Source organism: Sciurus vulgaris (genome assembly GCF_902686455.1).
Source record: "Sciurus vulgaris genome assembly, chromosome: 7".
NCBI classification, from domain to species: Eukaryota; Metazoa; Chordata; class Mammalia; order Rodentia; family Sciuridae; genus Sciurus; species Sciurus vulgaris.
Genome location: NC_136467.1, coordinates 46,421,860 through 46,447,266, shown reverse-complemented (window position 1 = coordinate 46,447,266; position 25,407 = coordinate 46,421,860). Strand labels below are relative to the sequence as shown.

General features: G+C 32.8%; 1 protein-coding gene across 10 annotated transcripts in view; it reads right to left on the bottom strand.

The window, feature by feature from the left end:
- Positions 1–5,210: 5,210 nt before the first annotated feature.
- Positions 5,211–25,407, bottom strand: part of FAM184A (family with sequence similarity 184 member A) — a 133,821-nt gene continuing 113,624 nt past the window's right edge. The window contains exons 12-19 of one of the 10 annotated variants that reach the window (XR_013765394.1): positions 20,765–20,892; positions 19,224–19,408; positions 18,632–18,778; positions 12,581–12,698; positions 10,655–10,759; positions 7,894–8,096; positions 7,025–7,119; positions 5,212–6,419 (exon numbers count right to left, since the gene is read on the bottom strand). Coding sequence is in view for 8 of the 10 variants with exons in the window: in XM_079149002.1 (XP_079005128.1) it covers positions 6,338–6,419; positions 7,894–8,096; positions 10,655–10,759; positions 12,581–12,698; positions 18,632–18,778; positions 19,224–19,408; positions 20,765–20,892 (968 nt within the window). In the remaining 2 variants the exon portion in view is untranslated. Of the gene's footprint in view, positions 7,120–7,893; positions 8,600–10,654; positions 10,760–12,580; positions 12,699–17,390; positions 17,451–18,631; positions 18,779–19,223; positions 19,409–20,764; positions 20,893–25,407 lie in introns of those variants that run through there. The other 9 variants (XM_079149004.1, XM_079149002.1, XM_079149007.1 and 6 more) reach the window with 9 other exon arrangements.

The following is a 25,407-nucleotide window of genomic DNA, read 5'->3' as shown; positions in this document are numbered from 1 at the left end:
CATGAGTACACATGTAAGGGCTTTTGCATTTTGATGAAGTGTTAGGGATGGGAATAGATTTAGGGGTAGCCCTAGAGTTAGTGTTAGGAAACAAACACATATAACAATATATTTGAGTAAACAAAAATGTTAAATTATGTTGGAAAAACTATACAAATTTACTTATTTTCATAAACAGATGTTTCAACCTAGGTCCATGGTGAGTTTTTTCAATACTGGGTCTTACATTCATACATGAAAATTATTAATATATATTATATTATTTGTGAGTATATAAGTATACCTGTTGAAATAAGTATGAATATTTTTGTAAATGTACATGATTATATATGTAAAGGCTTTGGCTTTTTGATGTACTGTTCAGCATGGAAGTAAGCTTAGGGGTAAGGCTATGATTAGGATTAAGAATGAACATTAAAACCATATATTTGAATAAAAAATGAAAATATATGTGAAATTATGTAGGAAAACCTATACAAATTATACATGATTTCACAAACAGCTTTAGTTCTAGGTCTGTGCTGACATATTGTATTAAAAATGGGCCATCAATTCACACAGAAGTATATTAATATATATTATAGGTGATTTTATAAATGTACCTGTCAAATATCTAGGAATACTCATATAAATGTATATGATTATATGTGTAAGGTCTTTTGTGTTTTGATGTAGCATCAGGGGTGTGAGTAGTTTTAAGGATAGAGTTAGGGAACAAACGTATAACTATATTTGAATAAAAAAATGAAAATATACATGAAATTATGGAGGATACCTATATATATGTTTTCACAAAAGGATATGTTCAGTCTAGCTCCATGCTGACAAATTGGCTTAAAACTGGGTCATAAATTCTTGAGTGAAATATAATATACATGACATTTTAGAGGAGTATATAAATATGCCTGTAAAGTATAGCCACCATTTGCTATATCTCTTCTTTCTCTTTGTTCATACTTTGACCTTCCTATCACATTTTCTTTTCTTTTACTGAACTGTATTTTTACTATCTTTTAGAACTGTTTGGTTTATACAATTCCTGCCCCCACCATTCATTATGTTGTGGTTGTTAGTAATGTGGATGGCATCCTTGACACCTGCTATTTATATCAATGCCAGATCAAGTTCATAGTAACTTATTGCTGTTGCTATTGGCAATTGCTGATCCTGCCATTCCTCTTTGTGGTAATTAGTATTGTAGATGTCATATTATGCACCTGGTATTTATTTTAATGGTGTATATTGTTTACTGCTCTTTTTGCTGTTGTTTCTCCTGTTTCTGTGAAGTGCTGGGAATCTAATGGGACACTACCAGTTCATAGGATAGAGACTCTGCTGCTGAACTACACCCAAAACCCAAGTCAAAAGAAAGCATACCTTGCTCCACACCAACTATACTCAAACTTCAATAATATTTTAATGCAAATAACAGGAAACAAAACCCCCAAACCAATGACAAGGCCTCAAATAGGAAAGACTGGGAGAGTGTTCTTAGGTCCCTCTCTTGGACATCCACTTCTAAAACAAAAACAGAATGAACTACAAAGATAATGGGCACCAAACTATGTGGGTCACAATGTGTATTGCTCTCATATTCCTTTAGAATAGAGCATTATTAATTGAACAAGAACAACCACAAAGGTGCACCCCCACATACTCTTCTGGATATAATTGTCGAATCAACAAGAATCCCACTCTTTTTTAAAATATATTTTTAGTTGTACATGGACACAATACCTTTGTTTTATTTATTTTTTGGTGCTGATGATTGAAGCCAGTGCTTCACATGTGGTAGGCAAGCACTCTACCACTGAGCTATAATCCCATTCCAAGAATCCCATTCTTATGAGACCCACAGGGAAAGTAGGATCCTCAAACTCTGTCCAGTACGCACTGTATTGAAATAAACTAATAATCACCAAAGAACTAGCAGGAAAACTATACTACACAACCCAATTGAAAATGTATTGAAAAATTCATAAATACCTGGTTATCCAGAAAATTTTGCCCAGAGAAGTGTGTACTCTAAACATGGAAGAGAAATTCATTCCAACAGATGCACAAAATTCAACACAGAAATACAAAAAATAGGAAAAGCAATGTATCATGATACCACCTAAAGTTCTTAATTTAGCAAAACTGGCTTCAAAGATACTGAAGTGGATGAAATATCAGATAAAGAATTCAAAAGAATGAATATAAAATGATCGAGGAATTCCAAGGGAGCAGAGAAAAACAACTGAATGATTTAAGGAAGTTAGTACAGGCTATCAATGAGAAATCCAATAAGAAGGAGCTACTGAAAAAGAACCAAACAGAAATTTTGGAAAATAAAGGCACAATAAATCAAATAAAATGTTCAGCTGAAGGTCACTCTTAGTAGAGTACACCATGCAGGAGAATCTTAGACCTGGAAGACAGTGGCCAGCCTTGAACATTCAGATAGTGTTAAAAAAAAAAAAAAAAAAAAAAGAAAGAAAAGAAACTCTGGAACAAAATTAAGAAACCAAATTTAAGAATCACTGGGATCAAAGAGTGTTTATGAGATTTAGGTTAATGGCATGGATAACTTCTACAGGGAAATAATAGAAAATTTTGCAAATTCTGGAAATGAGATGAATATCCAAATACAGGAGGTATTCAGAACCCAACAGAGACAAGATCAACTAAGAATATCTATAACACATTTATTATTAAAATACCTAATATTTGGAACAAGGATAGAACTTTAAAAGCCTCAAGAGAAAAATATCAGGTCACATTTAGAAGTAAGACAGAATTACTTCTGATTTCTCAACACACACTCTAAAATCCAGGACGGCTTGCAATGCACTACAGGAAATACAAGAAATACTACATACAGAAGGAATAATCAAAAGCAAATTCCAAAGATCACAAATGAACAAATCTCATTTGAAGAGTAATGAAACAAATGAGAAATATGGCCAAACTAAACATTATAAATAAATTAAAATGACAGGAATTTATAAACCTTTCTCTAAAATAATACTGAATAGCCAGGCACAGTGGTCAAGGCTGTAATCCCAGCTTGAGGCAGGAGGATTCCAAGTTTAAAGTGAGCCCAGCAATTTAGTGAGTTCCTAAGCAACTTAGAGAGACCTATTTTCAAATAAAGTATAAAAAGGGGTAGGTATGTGACTCAGTGGTTCAGTGTTCCTGGGTTCAATCCCCAATATATATATATGTAAACACACAAATAAATAAATAAATAAATAAATGAAAAAAACACTGAATATGAAAGGTCCAAACTCTCCAATTAAAATACATAGGTGGGAAGAATGGATTAAAAATCAAGACCCAACTATATGTTATTTACAAGAGACTCACCTTACTGGCAGATAGCCACGGGCTGGAAGTGAAAAGATATTGATTATACTATGCAAATGGAGCCTGAAAACAAGTAGGAGTAGCTACTGTAACACTTGGCAAAGGAGACTTCAAGTTAAAATTAAACTAAGAAAGAAATCGGGAGACCAATTCCATTCACAATAGCATTAAAACAAAACAAAACAAAAATAAAAAAACCTAGGAATAAATGTATTCAAGGTGGTGAAAGACTTTTCTAATTAAAACTATAGAACACCAAAGAAAGAAATAGAAGATAATAGAATATGAAAAGACTTTCCATGTTCATGGGTAGGCAGAATATTGTTAAAAAGGATATAATACCAAAAGTAATATATGTATAAAAACCCTAGGTATTAGACTAGAAACTTTGCAACTTCTAGAAGAAAACAGGGTGAACAAGCCAACATACAGGGACAAGCAACAATTTCCTCAAGCTCAGAGGAAATATTACCAGGAATTAATGATGGATGGCAGCAAATTAAAAAGCTTCTGCACAACAAAGGAAACAATTAACAATGCGAAGAGAGAACCTACAGAATGGGAGAAAATCTTCCACCTACTCTTCTGACAGAGGACTAATATCCACAACATGTGAAGAAGTCAAAAAATTAAGGACCCAGCAGGATATGCCTGTAATGAACCCAATGGTGCATTCCTTAATCGTGGCAATTTGGTAGGCTGAAGTAGGGAGACTGCAAGTTTGAGGCCAGCCTCAGCAATTTAGTGATATGCTGTCTCAAAAATAGAAAGGGGTGGGGATGTAAGTGATACAGTGCCCTTGAGTTCAATCCCACACCAAAAAAATACATAAATAAAAAAATAATCCCCCAAACCAAACAAAAACAAAGTAAAACAACTTACTATACACAAAAAAATCCCCAAATAATTAATGGGCCAATGAATTAAACAGTCACTTCTCAAAAGAAGAAATACAAATGTCCTACAAGTATATAAAAATATGTTCAAAATTTAGCAATTAGGGAAATGCAAATCAAGTGGGGAAATGAAAACCAAATGAGGAAATAAAAATTAGGGAAATGCAAATCACACTTAGATGGCAACCACTGAGAATGCTAACAATAATAAATGCTGGAGAGGATGCGGGGGAAAAGGTGTAGTTTTACCCTACTGGTGGAATTATAAATTAGTGCAACCACTATAAAAATCAGCATGGATTTTCTTCAAAAGATTTGGAAAGGAACCACTGTATAACCCATCTATACAACTCATCGGTATCTCAAAGAATTAAAGTCATCAAATAAGTCATCAAATTATAGTAATATGTGTACACCCATGTTTATAGCAGCACAATTCACAATAGCCAAATTATATAATCAGCCTAGGTGTCTGTCAGTGGATGAATGGATAAAGAAAATGTGGTACATGTACACAATGGAGTTTTGTTAAGCAATAAAGAAGAATGAAATTATGTCATTTGTAGGAAAATGGATGGCACTTGAGAGCATTATGTTAAGTAAAATAAGCCAATCTCAGAAAAGTTAAGGGTTGTATGTTCTTTCTCACGTGTAGAGCAACAGAGGAAAAAGGAAAAGAAAAGTGTAGGGTGGGGGAATCTCACAAAAGCTGTAAATAGAAGAGTAGAGGAAAGGAACCAGGGCGAGGGGGAAGGAGAAAAGGGAAAGGGGAAATCCTGGAAAATATGAATCAGATCATATTGCTATATTGTGTACATGTACAAATATTTAACAGTGAATCCCCTTATTATGTATAATTATAAGCACCAATAAAACATGGGAAATATTTAAAATAAAAAATATAAATAAAATAAGCATTAAGTCACCTTTTTTTTTTTTTTTTAATTAAAGGGGAAGAAAACCCCAATTCAAATTAAGTATTTTGTAGAAATATTTTTCCAGGAAAATAATCTAACAGATGAAGCTATTAACTGTGTGTATTCATATGCAATGTTTTATTCCTTCAAGATTTTATAAGGTTTAAATGAGATAATCCTTCCACTGCTCATTAGCACAGGCTACGATGTAACCATTTAAAAAGTTGATCTTTAATATTATTACAATCACTCGTAAGTCATGTATTGTTTGTATTTATCAAGTTTACCCAGATTCTTCAAAAATATGCATTACTAAATCAACTAAAATTGGTATTCTTAGAAATATGTGCATTTCTTCCAGTCTACGGAATAAAATAATAGTAGTTTATCAAGATGAACTAAGACTTAAAGAAATAAAAGGTCTCATTAAAACGTGATTATGGTTAGTTGGGTTCATGTTCAAACATCAATACTAAATTGCCTACTTAGAAAGACAAACTGGCTTTTATGACATATTAAAATGGAATTGACTATTTATATAGTACCTTTTGACCATAAAATGTAATATTAATCATAAATACTAAGAAGTTTTAGATCTCAACAGTCAATATGAAAAAGAAAACCAAGACTATGTCAACATTATTTTATATACTTCAAAGTCCAGAATTTATACAAATGCTGATTCTAGCCTTGTAAATTTGAACAATTTAGTTAAAATTATACATGATAATGGAAGATGTTAATAGATTATCACATATTTCTCTACTCTGATTTTGTTATAATTAATGAAGTTAAATAACTTGATTTCATGATCATTAATGCAATAAACTTTTGTTGGCAAGTCTCACATGGAATTTAAAAAGTATTTAAAAAAGAAAGCAAATTTAATAGAAAAAAATGAAAAGAATTATTTGTTTTAACAAAATTTATTATGCAGTAATTACAAAGATTAAAGACTTCCATCTCAAATAAAAATAACTTATAATTACACACATATTATAGTACCTTATAGAGTGATTCCAATAAATATGACAGGAAATGCAGTGCATTTTTAAATTGGAGAGACATACTTTCTCATTCACAGTGTTGGACACAGGAAAGCCTGTTCACATTAGAATTTGTATAAAGTCATGCTCTTAGTAACAGTTCACACAGAGCTGTGTCAACACAATTCTTTCAGAACGTGAAGTAGCGGGCAAACCACTCCTGGCGCTGGGGATCTGGAGAAGCCACAGGGGAAGCTTCACTCTGAGGAGGACTAAATTCACAAAAAGAGAGACATGTAACCCAACATTAAGAGGTTTTTGCAAATTAAAGGGAAAAAGCAAATAAAACATCAATGTAGATTACCCCAACTGCTTCCCCATGTCTGAAGCTATGTTTTAAAGACTTGCTACTCCTTCTACACTATGATCAGTTCTTCAGTCCTTGAGAGTGCTAGAGTGCATCAGTAAGGAGGAGCCACATCACAAGTATTAAAAAGCAAAAAACAATTGAGAAAAATAATGTCACCTTTGAATAAAAAAATTCTGGAGGAATTGTGGGAATTAAGATAAAATAATGTTATCTTTAAGCACCTTCCCCCTTTAGTTAAAAATTTTCAGAATCTGACAAAATCATGATTCTTACAGATACAGCCTTACATATAATTGAATTAAATTAACTAAATCAAGATATATTATTTTTTACTATTTGCATATTTATATGAGACTTTCATTTCAAAATTCTATAAGCAGATACTCCAAGAAAAGAAAGTCACTAAAAATTGAATTTCTCCTCTATCTTCAAAGTTACATAATTTACACTATCTTAATTTTAACTAAAGATTCTTTGGGTTACTTGAGAAAACAAAAGGATCCCTACCGTCTTTGGGGGAAATTACAAGGCACGCAACAATGTGTAATGGAAACTCCAGTAGTCATGTTCCTTGAGCTCATGCACATGCATCTTACTGATACCTGAACGCACCCATGCACAAAGGAAAATAAGCAACACAAAATATTTAGCAGAAAACACATTCAGAGATGTTACTTGGTTATTTTTCACTATTTAAAATTAGTCATTAACTATGTCATAAATCACTTAGTCTAAAGGAAAACCTTTCTGCTTCTAAGACTCTTACTAGTGGTACTACCTGACATTTACAGTATTTAAAACAAAATTATAAAAATAAAAAATATTAAACTTAAAGGAGCAAAAAAAAAAAAAAAACAGCAGTAAGGTATCATGAAACAACTGTGTTTCTCTGTCTTTGTCTAATAGGTTACTTAGTTGCACTTCACTTAAAAATTTACTCAATACATTTAATCAATAGCTCTGAGAAGATACATATACAAATAGCCTGGTAAACAGGTAAGGAAAAAATATAAGAAACAAAACCATTTAATAAAAATTATTTTAAAGTTGTGCAATAAGGATGGATTATTAATAAAAAACTGGTGACAATACTAAAGATGAGGCAAATTCATCCATAAATATTAAAATGCTAAGCACAAGAATTATACGAAAACCTCTCCCATCATTTGAAAATGAATTGACAAGAAAATTTTAGAAACCTTTGAACAGAATAAAAAGGGAGTTCTCTGGAGAGGTGATAAAAATATTTTGAAACTATTTCACAGTAATATTTCTTTACTTAGGTTGTTCTTAAAGTAGTAGATTTCTGCATGTAAGAAGGTAAATTTCTCAAGTTAAAAAAGAAAAGAAAAAATCGCTGGTGAGACATGGCTCACCTCAAAAATGTCTTGGGCTCTTTGGGTGGCACTGGTTGTGGAAGTGGTTTGCTGCTGTTGAACTCAATATCGTGGACTGGAGAGTTAGGAATGGGATCCAGGCGGTTAGGATGTCCATTGCCCACTCCACTGGATTCCAGAGCACTTAGATTGGGAACACTCACAAACCTGTTTGTTGGTGATTTATCATTCTTCTTCTTTTGCTGTATTAAAAATAATATAAGTGAGGCTAGTGCCTGCATAAGGACAAATGAGAAAATAAGAACAGTACAACAGTAGAAGATGTAAATTTGGCATGGGAAAAATTTGGAAGCTTTGTATTAAGTTAGGATGTTAAAAGTTAACCAGTGTTACCCAAAGTGTGGTCTGGGGATCCTTAGAAGTGTTATCTATATGGAATCCTCAAAGACAGATATGTTACCAGGACAGAAAGAATTAGGTAGAAACATTCAGGAGTGGTTCATTCCTATTTGTGAACCACTAATTGTGAAACTAGGGGAGGAGAAGGGATATAGAAAGGATACAGAAGGGAAAAGAGAATACTGGGAGGAAAAATGGAAACAAGTGGGGGGGAAGAGTAGGTCTTGCAGATACCACCAGGTTACATGGATTTAAGCTAAAATTAGGAGAAGGAATAAAGTTAAAAATAATTTTAAAAAAGAGGTCCATGAACTTTAATCATCTGTCAAAGGGAGGCAGTTCTTGCCTGGAAAAAAAAAAAAAAGGAATGAGAGAATACTTGGTAAAGTAGTTTGAAACAAATTTCACATTTGTACTTAAGAGCTAAACCTGAGTTAGAGACTTAGAGACTTAATTATTTTGGTTTTAAATTCACTGTGACATCTTTCTGAGGAGAGAAAATTAAATCTGTATAACTAAGTTTAATTTCTCAATTTATTGGCAGAATCTTTAGCTGGCTCATAATTTTTTAAAAATTTAAAGGTTAGAAAACAAAAGTAATCAATGCTTTTTTTTAACTTAAAATTTTAATCAGTCTTTAAAATTAACAGATAAAAGGAAAACAATTTCATATTGTCAAAAACCCATCATCTTGCCACTCATTATGTTTAGTCTCAAAATACTTTATATGTCTAGAAGCAATGAGTATAATCTTGTTAGCAGAATTAAAAACTAACATATAAAATATTTAGGATATTTTTACTTTTTATTAGATGTATGCTAATTAAATTTATAATTTTTTCAAAATGATTCAAATTCATAAAATATAATTAGTGTACACATTAGAACTTTTCTTTCACTTATTTTAAAGTAATTTTCTCACTACTTAGTTTTCTCACTCCTCTGTGTCACATTCATAGAATGTATGACAAGGAGGTTATTTTAACATTATTGTAAAAAGAAAGGAAGAGTAATACCTTCTTCAGAACTATTTGGGAAAACTGAAGTCACTGTTAGGGATCAGATATAGCTGGGAAGTTCTTACAAATATATCTTGCATTTTCTCATTCTAGACACCAGAGGGCATAATTAAACTTACTAAGTTCTCTTTAAGAAATCAAAAGCATCCTTTGTGAAGTTCTATAGTGGTTTTATAGTTGAAAATTTTAATTCCAATAAAATAAATAACAAATGAAAAAATATTTCTAACATGTCTTAATTCAATAAGCCTCATAATTTTGCTTTACAACTAAAAAGTTTATGCCACCTTAAATCATCAATTTAAAAATTAATTCTAGTCCTCCATGCACCAGTTGTTTTCTTCAGAGCTGTCTATGTAATTTCTTAAGAGCTTCGTATGTGCCAAGCAGTATTTAAGGTTCTAGAGATAACAGCTGCAAGCCTCTCTACTTTAGTCATTTAATTGCACAAAACACTTAAGTTCTAAGTTTTAACTTGTAAAAAGGAAGGATGGATTCAGTGTTCTTATAGAGAAGTTTTATGAGCTTTGAAAGCAAAATTTGTGGGTAAGGGCCTAAAAGAAATAATCATGATGAAAAACAATAAAATCTGAAAAAAAATTTTATCATTAGCACTGTTATTTATTCTATTACTGATTTCTCCCCAAAGATTCATAATTCCTGGGAAGCTAATATACATTTATTTTTTTATCACTTGCTTTATTCCCAGAATAATAAGTGGTGACTTCAAGAAAATGTGATGGAATTTTGCAACTAAGCAAATGTTCATTGAATACCCACTGTAACCAAAGCACTATGATCAGAATCATGGGAATCTGGGGTAAAAGAAAGTCTAAGATTTAGCCATGTCCATTTCAAGGCTCTTCTATATGTCTTAGGAGAGTAATAAAGTATTGGAATAAGCTATATTTACTTTTTTTTTTTTTTGATTGTCAAGAAGTAAAGCCCTTTTCTGGACATTTCTGGGCAGCAAAAATATAAGTTCCACTAAGACTGTAGGCTTTAAGCTAGGGATAGCTATTGGTTCTCCAGGACTGGAGTGTCTTTCTGGATCCTGTGAAGGTGTGAAGGATTGTGATTAGTAAGGACATGATAAGAAATCAACATAAGGAGAGTTAAAAGTTTTATTTTCTTTGGAAATACAAAAAACAAAAAGATAGAACCAAGGTAAATATTAGTAAAATACTTTAAGAAGTATAAATTATCAAATAAATATTAACAGTTTCATTCTGAAACTAAAAAAGAACTTATAAATTCTGGTGCTAGATTATTAAATTAAAAAAAAATTTTGGGAGCTTAATTCTTTGCTGCTCCAAATAATTTAGCAAAATTTTAATCACGTGTAAGTCATATCCCTATTTTACAGTGTTTACATCACATACCTTAGCCAATGGATTAATAACACCAACAGTAGGGTTCGAGTTAAACACTTTGTTGAAGTTAGTTTCTCGATTGACTAATTCCAGCTGATAAAACTTATTATCCTCCTATGCAAAAAAATTATAAACATCTTTTCAACATTTTCTGCTGAATATTTACAAACTTAATTGTATAAATGCCATTTTATTCAAAATTTGATATAATACCTGTATACCTAGTTCAAAGATTTCTAGACCTGATTGCTGGGGTCTTAAAGGTTGTTGGTAGGTAAGTTTTCAACACCTTTTAACCCTATGCTCAGAGTCTTGACTCTACCCTTAATGCCTTTTCCTTCAAGACCAGATCTAAGTGTTTTATTTCATCTCATCTCTGTTTCACAGGGCTGAAAGTGGCGTTTAAGCAGGTCTGATTTACAGTTGTGGGTCTGTGTGCATGGCTGAGTTGTTTTCATATGTGAAAATGACATTCTTGACATATCATTATTCTTCATTACTTGGAAACAGATTAGATCTTAACCTTTTCTTTGAGATAGCACTGAATTCAATCAAAGGTAACAGGGAAAAAAAAATGGACCATACAGATATAAAACCTTTGTCTCTGGCTTCTTGAACAAGGTCAACAAGTAGACAGAAGAGAATGGGTGAAAATGTAGGGTTGTGCTTTAGTAGAACTAGATTCTAGTGGAATCTAGAAGCACTAGAACCTTCACCCTCATCTTTTTTTACCACTGACTTGTCATTTAAGTCATATAGAACCATGATGTTCACCAGGGTAAAACAACCCTTGGCTACATATTTTTGGCCCTGCTACTGACTGTTTTCATTGCTTTGGAAAGTTACTATATTCTCTGAAGCCTAATACCTACCCTGTGATGAGGATAAACTTTGCTTCTGTAACAGCCCTCCTGGGTAAAAACTGGAAAATAAGTATCTAAATAAACATGGACTACAGATGGAATATATTTATAAAAACTGTTAACTGCGTGTATGAAACAGACAGTAATTTTCCATATGTCTACTGCTATCAGACACAGTTATCTATGAAACCTGTGCTCATGTGTATAATGCTTAGAACGCTGGGTAATTGGTGGATGGAAGCCATGCACCACACTATTTGCCCAAGGTCTGCTCCCAGGTTCCATCTATGGAACTAATGTACCTTCTTGTTTTCAGTAGGAACTTCTAGTTCCAGAAAACAGAGACTTTCTTAAATTCTAAAAGAAATGTATTTTTTAAAAAAGGACTTCAGAAACAAATGTTGCTCTCAATGCTCTCTTTGCATGCTAACAGCTAAAGTTTTTAGTTGAATAGATCAATGAACATGTACAGTGATTAGGGCTCTATTTCTTGTTTTACTTCAAAAGATGTTCGTTTATTAGCTGTAGTAAAAAGCAATATTTTAATTATTGACCAGGACACATAATTTTAGAAGACTCTGAAATGTTCTATGAATTTTAAAACATTTGTGTAATCTTTTAGCCTTAGGGAAACATTTTTCCCTTTAATGAATACCATATATTTCTGTTCGATCTGTATTTTCTTTCCAGATACACCTCTTGATACCTCTGTTACTAAGTCTGTAAGAGACCATGGAACCCTTTTTCTATACAGTATCTCTGGATTAGTGTGTGGTTGAACACAGTTTGGGAAATTAACATGATTTCCTAAATAGTGCATGATTGTGGTAACTGTTCCTTCCTAGCCAGTTCTAATTCCACATGTATAAACACATACATAGACATACTTCAATGGTATATTAACTGTTTAGTGGTAATGACATATTAAATATTTGATGTGTCAAATGTTCAATAGAAATGGAGATATTCTGTACTTTTCATTTTCATTTAGAATTACTTAAAAATATTCCCCATGCTTTCCCAAACATCTATTGATAATTAACAGGGTTATATCGAAAACAAAATATCTTACAATTAGTTTCTTTATGACCTGGTCTCTCTCTGTAAGCATGGCTTTTAATTCTGTAATCATCTGTATATCTTCTGGTTTTGATTCTCTCATCAGATATTTTTCTTCCATTTCTTCTAGTCTAAAAACAAGAACACCTTTAGCTCATTGATATGACTCAAACACATCCTTTTATAATACCTGGTATCCAATTAGTCCAGTTAAACAAACACAAAAATAAAAATAGAGCTTTTGTTTTAAAAAACTTTCAAACCTAATCACACAACTGTCTCAAGAGCATCAAGAGCATAGTGTTATATTAACAGCTTTGCATGTTACTTTTGGAAGAATTTGCTCATTTTAAGTCATTTGAGAATATCCAGAGAAGAAGTGAAGTAAGGTAGGTGAATTTTGCAAAAGAAATAATATGCTGAATGATATTAACCTAACAAAATGGACTTGATGCTAGAAATATAGGTTTACTATTGGGAGTGGTTACCATATATATAATATTATGAGATGACATAAGGCTTGGTGATGTATATAAAAGGAAAAAGAAAAGATATACGGAAATGGGAATGAAAGGCACACATGTATGACATCATTCTTTCCTGATTTATGAGAAATTCAGTTTAAAAATTCTATATCAGCCAAGACAAATTAACAGGAAAAAAAAAGGTTCATCAAGTAAAAGAAGAATTTTATTTCTTTGTAGGCCTATTTTTCCCTGAATGACAAGAGATGGCAACAGGACTGAATGCCATGAAGAATAAAACAGAGGTGACACAGATCCTGCAGGGTCTGAGAGTATAGGACAGGGCAGATTGAGATGAATGCAAATGGAAAATTCTGGCTTAGTTTGAAGAAAAAAAAAAACTTTAAGCTTTAGAAAATACAAATAATTAGAACTATTAAACTTTTTTATTGTTTTTAGGATATAAAGGACAGAAAAGGATAAATTTTAAGTCATGGCTAATGAAGATTCATTGAAAAATTTATTCACTCAACAAACATTGAGTAACTTCTATGAGAAGTGATCTAACCAGTGATCTATCCCTGTGTCCCTACTCCTCAAATCTCAGAGGGTATTAAGAGTAGTTTAGTACCTTAAAAGCCCTCTTCAACTCAGTATAAGCTAAAGATTTGGAGATAACGCATTTGGCTACCTACCTAGCCCTGACTAAAGCTGTAATCTGTCACGTGCGGAGAGCTGAGGGTGATGAAGAACATGGGGTGAGGAAATGACCACCTAAGGGTCTTTTACTACCTAGACTTTTGCTCTTTGGGGACAATGCAGACTAAGTGAGGACTAATGTGATTCTCAGAGCTTACATAGAGTGGCCCTGCATTTCATCACAATATGGAAGGGTTTACTCTTATGTATTTATGGGCAATGATTTTAGGAAGACTGAGAAATACTATCTCATCAAGGAAATGACATTTGGGCTTTGTGCTGGAGTAGCCACAAGATGTCACTGGAGTACTTTATTTTAATCACTACAAGCAAAATACACAATTTTTGAGCTGCTTCCTGCCACTGAATTAGAATACTTGACATAAATGGTAGCTAAAAAGTTAAATTTACAGCCTTATTTAAAACTATTATTTCTTTTTATTTCTATTATTTCTTATTTAAAACTACTATTTCTAGTACAATGAGAAGTTAAGATAAGGTGAGTCTAAATCAGTTGCAACCTCTGAACCTCCTTCAGTAAAGGTCTGTACTGTACTGAACCTACATTCTAGAGCATGCTTTTTCTTAGCATAAACATTCATTACCTACAGCATCATCACCAGTTAAGCCTCTCCACAAACTATCTTTACATTACCAAAACATTTCAATAAAAAAGTACCTGGATATTAAAGAGGCAAAAAATGATTGATAAGAAAGAAAAGCTATATGAATACAAAAGGGAAAGCATTAAAGGAGAGAACGAGTAATATGATACATATTTAACTATCAAATTTACTTCTAGAATTATTGTTCTTTCAATATTTGAATGGAGAGAAATCTTGGTTCTCTTCCAATATCTACTTCAAGCCAACCCTGATCAATGTTTTTCCTTTTTCCAGGTGCCCAGGCAGCTTTCTAAACCAGCATTGCTTCTCTAAGACCAGCTGACTAAGTGACTGATGTAGATGATTCTTAGTTTGTTTTTTAATCTTTTTCGTCACATGAAGGAGAGAGTCTCTGTTTGGCTCTATATATCATAAATGACCTTCTAACATACGCTTTTACCCCATTTTACAACACTCAGGCAGACCTTGAGCATTTAATGTTAGCTAGAATCCAATAGCACTATTTACACATAATTTACATTTGCACAATTATAGCTTAACTTCTACTTAGAGAATGGGTAAGGTTTTTTTTTCATAGTGAGCATAGTTTTACTACAGTGATACCATAGGAATATCAACTTTTTTGTTAAATTCATGAGTAACTTAAAAATATTAAGAAAATAGTATATAGGTAGCTAGAAAGGACCAAATGCCCAAAGGTTGTATAAGAATGATTAAAACTTGGAAAACAGTTCCTTGAGGGGACCACACAAGTATACACAACCTTCTATTTAAATTACAGATTTCCATTAAAAGTAATACAAAGACAGAATAGAAAGGAGAAGTAGAATACATAAAATTACTAATTAAGGGTCACTGTTGGATTCTCAACAGGCATACATGCCCTGATTTTTTTTATTTTTTGGCCTTGAGAATATATAGGTCAATGTCTATAGTCAATGAACAACATAGGCATAAGATCTGAGCACCTAAAAACTGTTCAAAAGATTTTATGAGTAACAGTCCCCCCATTATGTTTTATAAAAAATAACTGACCAAAAAAAGCAGTGAATTAAGACTTTAGAGTCAAATAACAATATTAGGAGGTACACATGTATTCTAGAACTTTAATTTTGTAAATATGAAATAAATCTATTACTTTAAGTAAAAGAATTATAGGACTTAAGTATTTTAATAGTGAACTTTGCCCACAAATCCTGAGCATAGACTAATTTGCGACAATAGGACTACTACTTCCTTATTTCCCACAAGTTCATGAAACAACTTGAATAATAAATTAAAATTCAAACAACAAAACTGTTGTGGTATCATAGATAAAAGGAGCTAATAAACCTTTTAAATAATAAGCAATTCTGGTGTGGTAGAGTTTTTTATTTCAGTTAGCAATTGATCACTGACCTATTTAAAGTTCAAGTACAGAATCAACACTTCTTTCATAAGAAAATGTTCTTTTGTTCAGGACAGTGAGAAGTGAATGTAAAGTAAACCTAAACAATCAATAATAATCTCTAATCCTGAAGATTTTTTTTCCTTGATGTATGTTTGGTTTTGGTATAAGGGTGATACTAGCCTCATAGAATAAATTTGGAAGGGTTCCTTCCTTTTCTATTTCATGGAATATTTTGAGGAGTATTGATGTTAATTCATCTTTTTTTTATACATGTTGTTTCTGTTTGTACATGGAGTAAAGGTCTAATCCTTTTTTAATTTTTTTTTTTTTTGTGCAATAAAGATCTGCCATGACCAAGTTCTAGAATACTTTTTCATTTAGCTTAAACTTTATTTACCTATAGTACAGAATACATCATTTAGGTAAAATTGAATAGCCTATTCTCTTATTTGTTTTTAAAATAAACAAACAAAATGCCATTTAAATTACATACGAAGTTCTTATTAAGATATAATATACTAAAGAAAATAAAATTTTTATAAAACTGTCTGAAAATCTAAAAGGACTTTAATGCCCAATGTTATAGAAGAGGATTTCCAATAATCATTCCATAAGAGATACAGAACTCTTATCACCATTTCTACAACACTTCAAATTTGTTGCCCTACTCCTTCCTGGAGTCCAGCAAGAGCTGGGGCAGCAGCAAGAGGAAGCAACTTCCAACTGCTTCAGAATTTCCTTGGCTCCATGCTTTGGCCTGGAAAGCCGACCCATATTCCTTTAAGCCCCTCACCAACACCTTCTAAGAATCCATGGGTTTTCCTGATTTTGAAGCTTTAGAACCAAGGAAATAAATTAGGAACTTTAATAGGAGACTTTAGTCCTTTGGAACAGGCTGAGAATAGTTCAGATCTTGTTCCCCCAGCTCCACAAACTAGGAACGACTGTCTCTGCCCTCTACCTGTCTAACTACAAACCATTCAGCAGATTCAAGAAGGGTGCATTTAAGGATATGGCCCAGAAATGTCCAATACTCTAAAATTGTGCTAATACAGTAGTCACTAGTCAATATGAGGCTATTTATATTCAAATTATAAAATGAAATTAAAAATTCTGTTTCTCAGTTATATTGGCTGAAGCTCAAGTGTTCAATATTCATTTGACAACAAACTTTACTTTTTATAAATTAACATTCCCAAGGGGACAGGACACATAGACAGACAAATGTTTTTTTCTTTTTGTGAGCATGATTTTTTTTTTTTTTTTTTTACCCCTCAGGGTATGAAGAAAGGGATGGCAGGATTTCAGTCTCTGCCCAGTGAATAAAATGAGGCTAGAAGAAGCGATAGGGAAGTCACTGAGGTTTGTTGTTTCTCATTTCTGCAGAATGCATGGGGTTATAAGCTCTTCTACAAGGCAGATGTTTGAGCTTTACTGTGGCTCAAGACTTTAAAAATTTTAACAGAAAACATCAAAATCACTGTGATCAAGGAAATAATAACCAAAGTTCTTCACCATTTCAAGGGAAACATCAAAAAGTGAAACTTCAAAAACTTCAATATGATGGGAAATCTTCATCAAATTCATTTATGACCATTCATTGAGTAACTAATGTGAAGATTCTGTGTCCAACAGAAAGAGCACCTCTCCTCAGAGAACATCCAAGTAAATGCCAATGACTAGGGGCCTGTCTTCTGTTCTAGCCTGAGAGAGAGAGAGAGGGTGGGGGGGGGGCAGTGAGAGAGCTTGCACTTATTATGTACATAACAATATTTACTTAGAGACGAAGTTACATGGATGAAATAGAAGACTTTTTAGCTTTGAGGAAGGTAATCAGATACTGAAAACATAGGTGGTTATTCCAGATTTTAGAGGACAACACAGGAGACTCTTAGAAGGAAATTGAGAAGGTCAGCTTGGCTGATACAAAGACAGCAGACAGGATATAGGAGTTATTTGATGATGAAGAATAAAGCCTATTGGAACTAAGTTTAAATTTGATATTGATTCTCAGAGTAATTAGGTTAGTCACTAATTATGATTTTATTGATGTAAAATATAGGTATATGGACTTTTAAAAACTGGAAGAGGAGAGACTTAAGGAATAAACCATTAGCAGGATTTTAGAGCTGATTAATTCCAAGATAACCTAAAGTGGACCAGGCTTTAGGTCACAGAGATGGACTGAATACAAGTTGCCTTAACTAGCTCAGATTATAAGTATCCAGAAAAAGAGTGGTTATTAAATATTTTTAAGGAATACTAAGTAATAATTAGAAATTTTGATTTTACCAACACTGGATTTCCCATGTATGAGTAGTAATATCATTAGTAATGATTTTCCATTATGGATTTTTAAAATTATAAAACAATTAAATGGTTGTTGTAGGAATTCTAGCAATACCTAGAGGAGTATACAAAATAAAAAGGTTTTGCACCTTTTAGAAGGATTAGTACCTTCTAATCTGCTCCCTAAAGTTTGTATTTGTTTTTTGAATATTTTCTTTTTTTAAGATATGTATTATTATTGTGTGCATAGGATTATAATATTCCTATTGCTCATAATAAGCTCTTTTACTTAACATGTATAATGGACATATTTTGAGTTGTCACCACAGTATCAGTGTTCCGTGAAGAAAATTCTTATGGTAAGTATTGTCTTGGCAGAATTGTAGCAATAGCAGCTGATGAAACATGATCATTTAACTGCCTAATACTAATTAAAGAACATACAACACTGCAATTACCATCTGTAACAGAGCCCCTTATTCTTCCTTTTAAAGTATCATTTTATTAGATTCAAAAGAGTAGCTAATCAGAGCTTAGAAACAATGCTCCTCAGTTTATTATCTAGACATGAATTTTCTTAACATAATATGACTTACGACACTTGTAAAGCTGCATTTATTTCCTTGAGTAGCTCGTTAGTCTTATTAAAATCTGCCCGCATGATATTTTTCTCTCTGAGGTGGTCTGCTGTCATGACATCCAGCTCTTTTTCAAGTCTCTTGTTTAAATCTTGTTCATGCAACCTGTTTAATTTATTTTTAGTTAAGAAAATGTTATTCTGAAGTCAAGCTTTCAAAACTTTCCATATCCTACCAGATTTGAAATTATTTTTGTAACATATATGAAAATTAACATGAACAGCCTAAATTAAGCCACTTGCTTTGCTATAATCTTCTAGCTTGTGTTAAAGTTGTCTCCTTTAATGCTTTTTCTAATAATAATTTTTAAAAGATTTTAGTTAATTACGTACAATTTCCAAAGTTAATGAATATATAATGTATATCATTCAAAAATACAAACATTTCATCTATATTCTGGGTTATAACATAGTCACCAAATAAAGAAAAAGTGGTCTTCAATATCTTAACTGAAAGTGTGTGTAGCTGCAAAAATACACATTTCTAAATAGCACTGCGACCGTCCTTCAGATAACATTGCACATTTCTTCTGCCGTAATTACCAGCATACCTTATCTGTTGGTTAGATTCACTTCGTATTCTGAGGATTTCTTTCCCCTTAAATTCCAATTCTTTGGTGAGAGCATTTATGTTCTCATGAAGGTGCTGTACCTCCTTATCTAAGTCAGAGATGTGATGCTCTCTGTGTCGTAATTCCTCCTGCAGATCTGTTATTCTACACATGTGCTCTTTACTCTGTAAAAAACAAATAATTCTTAAAATTTTTTTACATATTGGCTTTCCATGTTAATCAGAGGGAAAGAAAATGGTATCCTAAATATAATCATTTTCACATACTTCAAAAGTAAACTGTTAAAATGAGAAAACATTCTCGTTCTCTCCTTCTCGTTCCCTATTTCTAAGAAATATTTCTACAGTTACAATTTCAATAATATCAGGGTTGCAAGGGATGCAAAAGATAATAAATGCACAGTTCCCTCTTTTTATAAATAAAAACATCAATACCTAAGAGATGATCTGGCCAAAGGTAATTTGTTGTAATCAACAGTAGACGTAAGACTAGAGCACAAGTCTCTTACTTAGTAAGCTTTATATGGTTTTGCAGTAAAATGTTCGCACAACTGTCGTTTAATCCAAAGAGGATCTACTTCTATAGAAGTCCTCCAACACATGCATGTATCTAATGGTTTCTGAATCATATTTTGCCTCCTTAGTGCTGATCTAGCAGTGATCTGATAGTTGTCTTCCATTTTCCTAAAAGTCACTGTTTTCTGCAAGTACTGTAGGCCTATACTGTCAATTTCAGTGACAACTGAAGGAGAACATAACCAGTCTCCATGGTGCATCTAAAACTTCCTAGCAATGAAAAGGAAATTTGGGCTGAACATTTAACACAGGTGAAAACTAACAAAGTAAAAGTCATAAGTCTAATAAACTAATAAATAATAGCTTTTATTGCATGGGGCCTAAAAATTCCATTCTTCCAGATATACACATATTCAAGTTCACAAACTACCTAACTAAAGTAAAGTACCCTAGGCCAGAAAACGTTTTATAAGTATAAACAGTAGCTGTGTTACAAAGCTACAGAAATATAAACTTTCCTTTTTCTTTCTAAGCACCTACTCCTTCTATAGCTGTGCTATCCCACACACCTATTTAAACTCAAGTTTAAATTAATTAAAATTAAATGAAATTGAAAATGTAGTTTCTTGGTTGCACTAGACATATTTAGTCCCTAAGACTACTGACTACCGTAGTGACAACACACACAAAAATGGTACACCACCATGGATAGTTCTACTGGGTAGTATTGTCCTCACTCTTCAGATTATGTTTTGTTGTTCACTTTCCAAAGATGTGAATAAAATTCAAAATATCCAATTAAAGTTCATAAAATAAAATCTAATTTTTATGATCAATATACCAAATAGAATTATTTACTTCCCTTGAAAAAATAAAACTCTTCACCACATAGTAAATTGTAACCAGTGAAAATAATGTTGGTTGCAGAATAATTTTCAGAAAATTGTGAACATTCAGTTCACTCATATTTCAGAAATCATCTCTGAACAGAGTATTTTTATTTACCTGTCTTCTGCTGATGTCTATGCTTCTCTCTAATTCCATTTTAGCAGCTGCCAATTCTTGATGATGATTATGCCGTAACAAATCAATCGCAGCTGCATGTTGATGATTTAGTTCTGAGCGTAAGGAAGCTGATATACAAAGAAAAAAAGTTTAGCAAATTCCAAAGTATTATCAATACTTTAGCTAAAAATCATAAAAGCTACAGAATAGTATTTCAAATTCAGACACATGTGTATGACATTATTAACAGACTATTTTGAACTATCATGAATTGAAATACAGACTGTTATTTACTATTCTGAAATTGAAGTTCATCTAGCTTTGATGAAGAAAATAAAAATTTCAAATGCTTAAGTGATCAATTTTTATATATGGGTTTATTTTAATAAAGTGCTAATGGAGAGGAAATGTTTTCAGCTCTTCTATTTCACTATATTAGAATAATAAAATTTAGGGGTTGAATGGTACTGTAACAAATATTTAGGAGGCAACTTGCCACCCAAGTAAAAATTCTTCTACAACATGTCTCAAAGATGGTAGGCACTGGCTGGTATGTACTTTTAGTGATCTGGAGATCATCACTTTTATTGGAGTTTGGAATTAACTATTTCATAAAATCCAGCTATTGAATACCAGATACTATTCTAAGGGAGAATAAAATATGACTTTGTCCTTGTAATTGCACAAGCTAAAAGGGAAGGCATTATGCCATGGAATTAAGTGGGCTTTCAGACATGTCCTGGGAGTGAGAAAGCGGGGATGCTATCACAAAGAGATCGGCATAGTAACTCAATCTATAGGACAAAAGTCTGAGTTGGAGCTCTCCAAGCAGAGAAAGAAAAAAAGCCTTCATCAAGAAGCGTACGTATGCAAAAGCAGAAAAAAATCTGGTCTGTCTGGCAAACTATGAGGTTTGGAATGGAGGAGGCTGCAGGGCATGTGGTGATACTGGAATGAAATGGAACCCAGTCCGAGAAAATTTTAGTAGGAAATGGTTTTTATTTTAACTCTAGGCCCCTATTTTCAAACTAGGATAAAGTGGCAATAATACTCCAACAAGAGCTGGAGAATACACATGTCATCTTCTGAAACATGAATTTTACTTGATGATTTTTTGGATAGCTATTACTTTTATATTAATATGAAAATATAAATAGTGATACAAATGAGAAAAATACAAATTATAAAGTTTAGAAGAAAAATATAGAAATTTTGAAGAAATGTTGTGCTTGTAGCTCCTTTGAAGACCTCAACATAGGGCATAAATTCATTTCCTCTGGTGTTAAGGGTTTCTTTAAAAAAAAAACATGCCAGGCACTGAGGTAGGACATGGGGACTCACTGAAGGATTTAAACTGGGAAGTCACGTGGTGAGATTTAAACATTAAAAAGCTTATCATGACTGTAGTCTGGAGGGTGCTCATCAGGAAGAGACATCAGCAAGAAGGATATGGAAATAATTCAGGTGAGAAATGACATGACTATGAAATAAGTATAACAAAAGGACTAAAGATGAGAAAGGGATTAAGAGGTTCTGAGGAAGAGGAGCTAACAAAAAGGATGAGACAGTGAAAGAAAAAATTCAGTGGAGTCCCATTTTCTAAGTTTTGGCAACTGAGTAAATGGTTATATATCATTAATTAGAGTGGGAGGTCCAGGAATGGAAACACATTTTGTACTATAGGGAGATAGTGGGCTCATATTTTAAGTTGTTGAATATAAGATGGAATATCTAACATGTAGTAAGAAATATAAATCTATGCACAAGAAAAGATGTTTGGGGCTGGGGTTGTGGCTCAGTGGTAGAGTGCTTGCCTAGCACATATGAGGCACTGGGTTTGATTCTCAGCACCATATATAAATAAATGAATAAAATAAAGGCCTATAAACATCTAAAAAATATTAAAAAAAAAAAAAAGAAAAGATGTTTGGTCTAGAAATATAAATTTCGAGTACTAGCACACAGATGGTGGCTTAAGCCAGGGATGCATCTTCAATCAATGAGGGGAAAATCTGAAGACTAAAACACAGACCAGACAGCTGAGGCTGAATCTGGGAAATGGCAATATTTAATAAATATAGAAACAGAAATGGTAAATGAGATTACAGGGCAGATGTTGGAAAAGTAGGAATACCATGAGTATGAAAGTATAAAAAGTAGTATATACCATCACGACATCAAGGGAAAAAAGATTCAAGAAGGAGGAAGTCTAAGGGGTCAAAGGTTGTTACAGTGAAAATAAATGTCAGCTAGTAAGTATAACAGTTTAGATTTGCAAGTTCAAAAGTCACTGGTAACCTTAGGGAGATTAGTTTCAGTAGAATGATGGGGGTAAAACATAGACCTGAAGAAGCTTGACAAAAGACTACTATTTAGACTATAAAGACACTCAAAACAACAGTAAAAATAAAAAATCCAATTAGAACAGAAAAATAAGAACATGAAAAATGTTCAATATCATTATTCATTAGGAAAATGCAAATTATTTCATATTCTGAATATTATAATGCTATGGCCATTTCTACAGAAAGGTTACTTGCAAGTTATGTCTTGTTTTGTGTGTTTACAGGGGTTCTAAGGTCCTATAAGCTCTGGAAGCTTCCTCAGGTGTACCTGCACGCGACTGTGTCTGGGTGACCTGGGCAGAACTCTGCTCTGACTTGGGGTGGCTGAAAGCTAATGTTCCTGAACTCCACTTGCTGTGTGTGAGACCTTCTACACCACTGCATTCCTTGTGGTCGTGCTGTTACTGGTATAAAGTCAAGTGCCTTCAATGCTCAAGGCTCAGAAATTTTTCTTAAAATGATTTCATGTCCTATGCAAGTGTTTTCTACAACCTGCATAACCAATACTTTGTAAAACTTGTTTACGTTTCAATTGTACACAGTGTTTTTTTAAAGAAATACAGAGTATTTTTATTTAGGTACCTCCAAACTTGAATCTGTGCAAAACATTGTAAATAATACATTTCTCTTTTGAGTACCATTGCAGTTGTAAAGAGGTTTTCACTGGCTCTATTTTTCTACTCTTACTGATAACCATGTAACACTGACTTTACCCTACATGTATTGGCATTTCATATAAATGCTTGTATAGGAAAAAAACCACAATGAACTACCACTATACTCTCCTTAGAATGGCTAGGATGTGAGGAAATTGGGTCATTCACACAATAGTGGGGTACAAAATGGCACAGCTCCTCAGGAAAACATCATGGCAGTTTTTTTAAAAAACTAAATGTGTAACTAACATGTGTCCCAGCAACTGCACTCCTGGGCATTTAATCAAGAGAAAGGAAAACTTACATTTACACACAAACTTACACATAGATTTTTTTTTTTTAAATCACAACCTTCTTGTATTTTTCACAGTCATAGCCTTTTTGTTCAGTGCAAATACTTATACATGGATCAACTGAAGGCCTTTGCATATCTCTTGTATTCCATGTTTCTCTCCATATTTTGTTCATTTATATGTATACACTGAACAAAATGACTGCAGGCACCCCACATACTTCACATTGATATGAGTTCTCTCCATTGTTGATGTTTGATAGAAAGTTGAAGACATCTTAACACAGTCTTTGGTTAGGGTTATTTTCCCATGAGTTCTTCCATCTATAAGAACATAGCTGGATTGAATGAAGGCTTTCCCACATTGCTTATATACATGGGATTTTTTTCCAGTATGTGTTTTTTCATGTATTTTAATATAACTGGAAGAACTAAAGGCTTTTCCACATTGCTTACAAGCAGAATTTCTCTCCAGTGTGAGTTCTTTGATGTCTGAGAACATGAGTGGATTGACTGAATGCTTTTCTACACTTCTTGCATATATAGGATTTCTCTCCAGTATGAGTTCTTTCGTGTCTTTTAATGTAACAGGAAGAACTGAAGGCTTTCATATACTCCTTGCAAATAGAGTTTCTCTCTAGTGTGAGTTCTTTCATGATTTTAAAGGGAAAAGGAAGAACTAAAGGCTTTCCTACATTGCATACATACACAGGGCTTCTCTCTAGTGTGAGATCTTTCATGTTTCAAAAGAACTAGAGTAACTAAAGTTTTTCCACACTGTTTACAGACAAAGGATTTTATTCCACTGTGAATTTTTGCATGGTATTGAAATAAACCAGAATAACCAAAGGATTTTCCATATTGCTGACATACACTGAGTTCTCTCCAATATTAGTTCTTTCAACTAATTTACAGGAATTGAAATAACTAAATGCTTTTCCACATTGTTTGCAGGCATAAAGTTTCTCTCCAGTGTGAATTCTTTCATGTAATTTAAGATAACAGAAACAAGTGATTTTTTTCCCACATTGTTCACATACATAGGATTTCTCTCCAGTGGTTTTTTTTTTTTTTTTTTTTTTTTTTTTTTTTTAATGTCTGTGACAGGAACTAGAATCACTGAAGGTTTTCCCATGATCCTTACACACATGGGGTTCCTCTTCATTGTGAGTTCTTTGATGTCTGATGATATTACTGGTTTGACTGAATGTTTTTCCATATTCCTCACAGACACAACATTTCTCTCTATTGTGTATTCCTTCACATATTTTAATGTAACAGAAAGAACTAAAGTCTTCCACAAACTCCTTGCATATACAGTTTCACTCTAGTGTGAGTTGTTTTCATTAT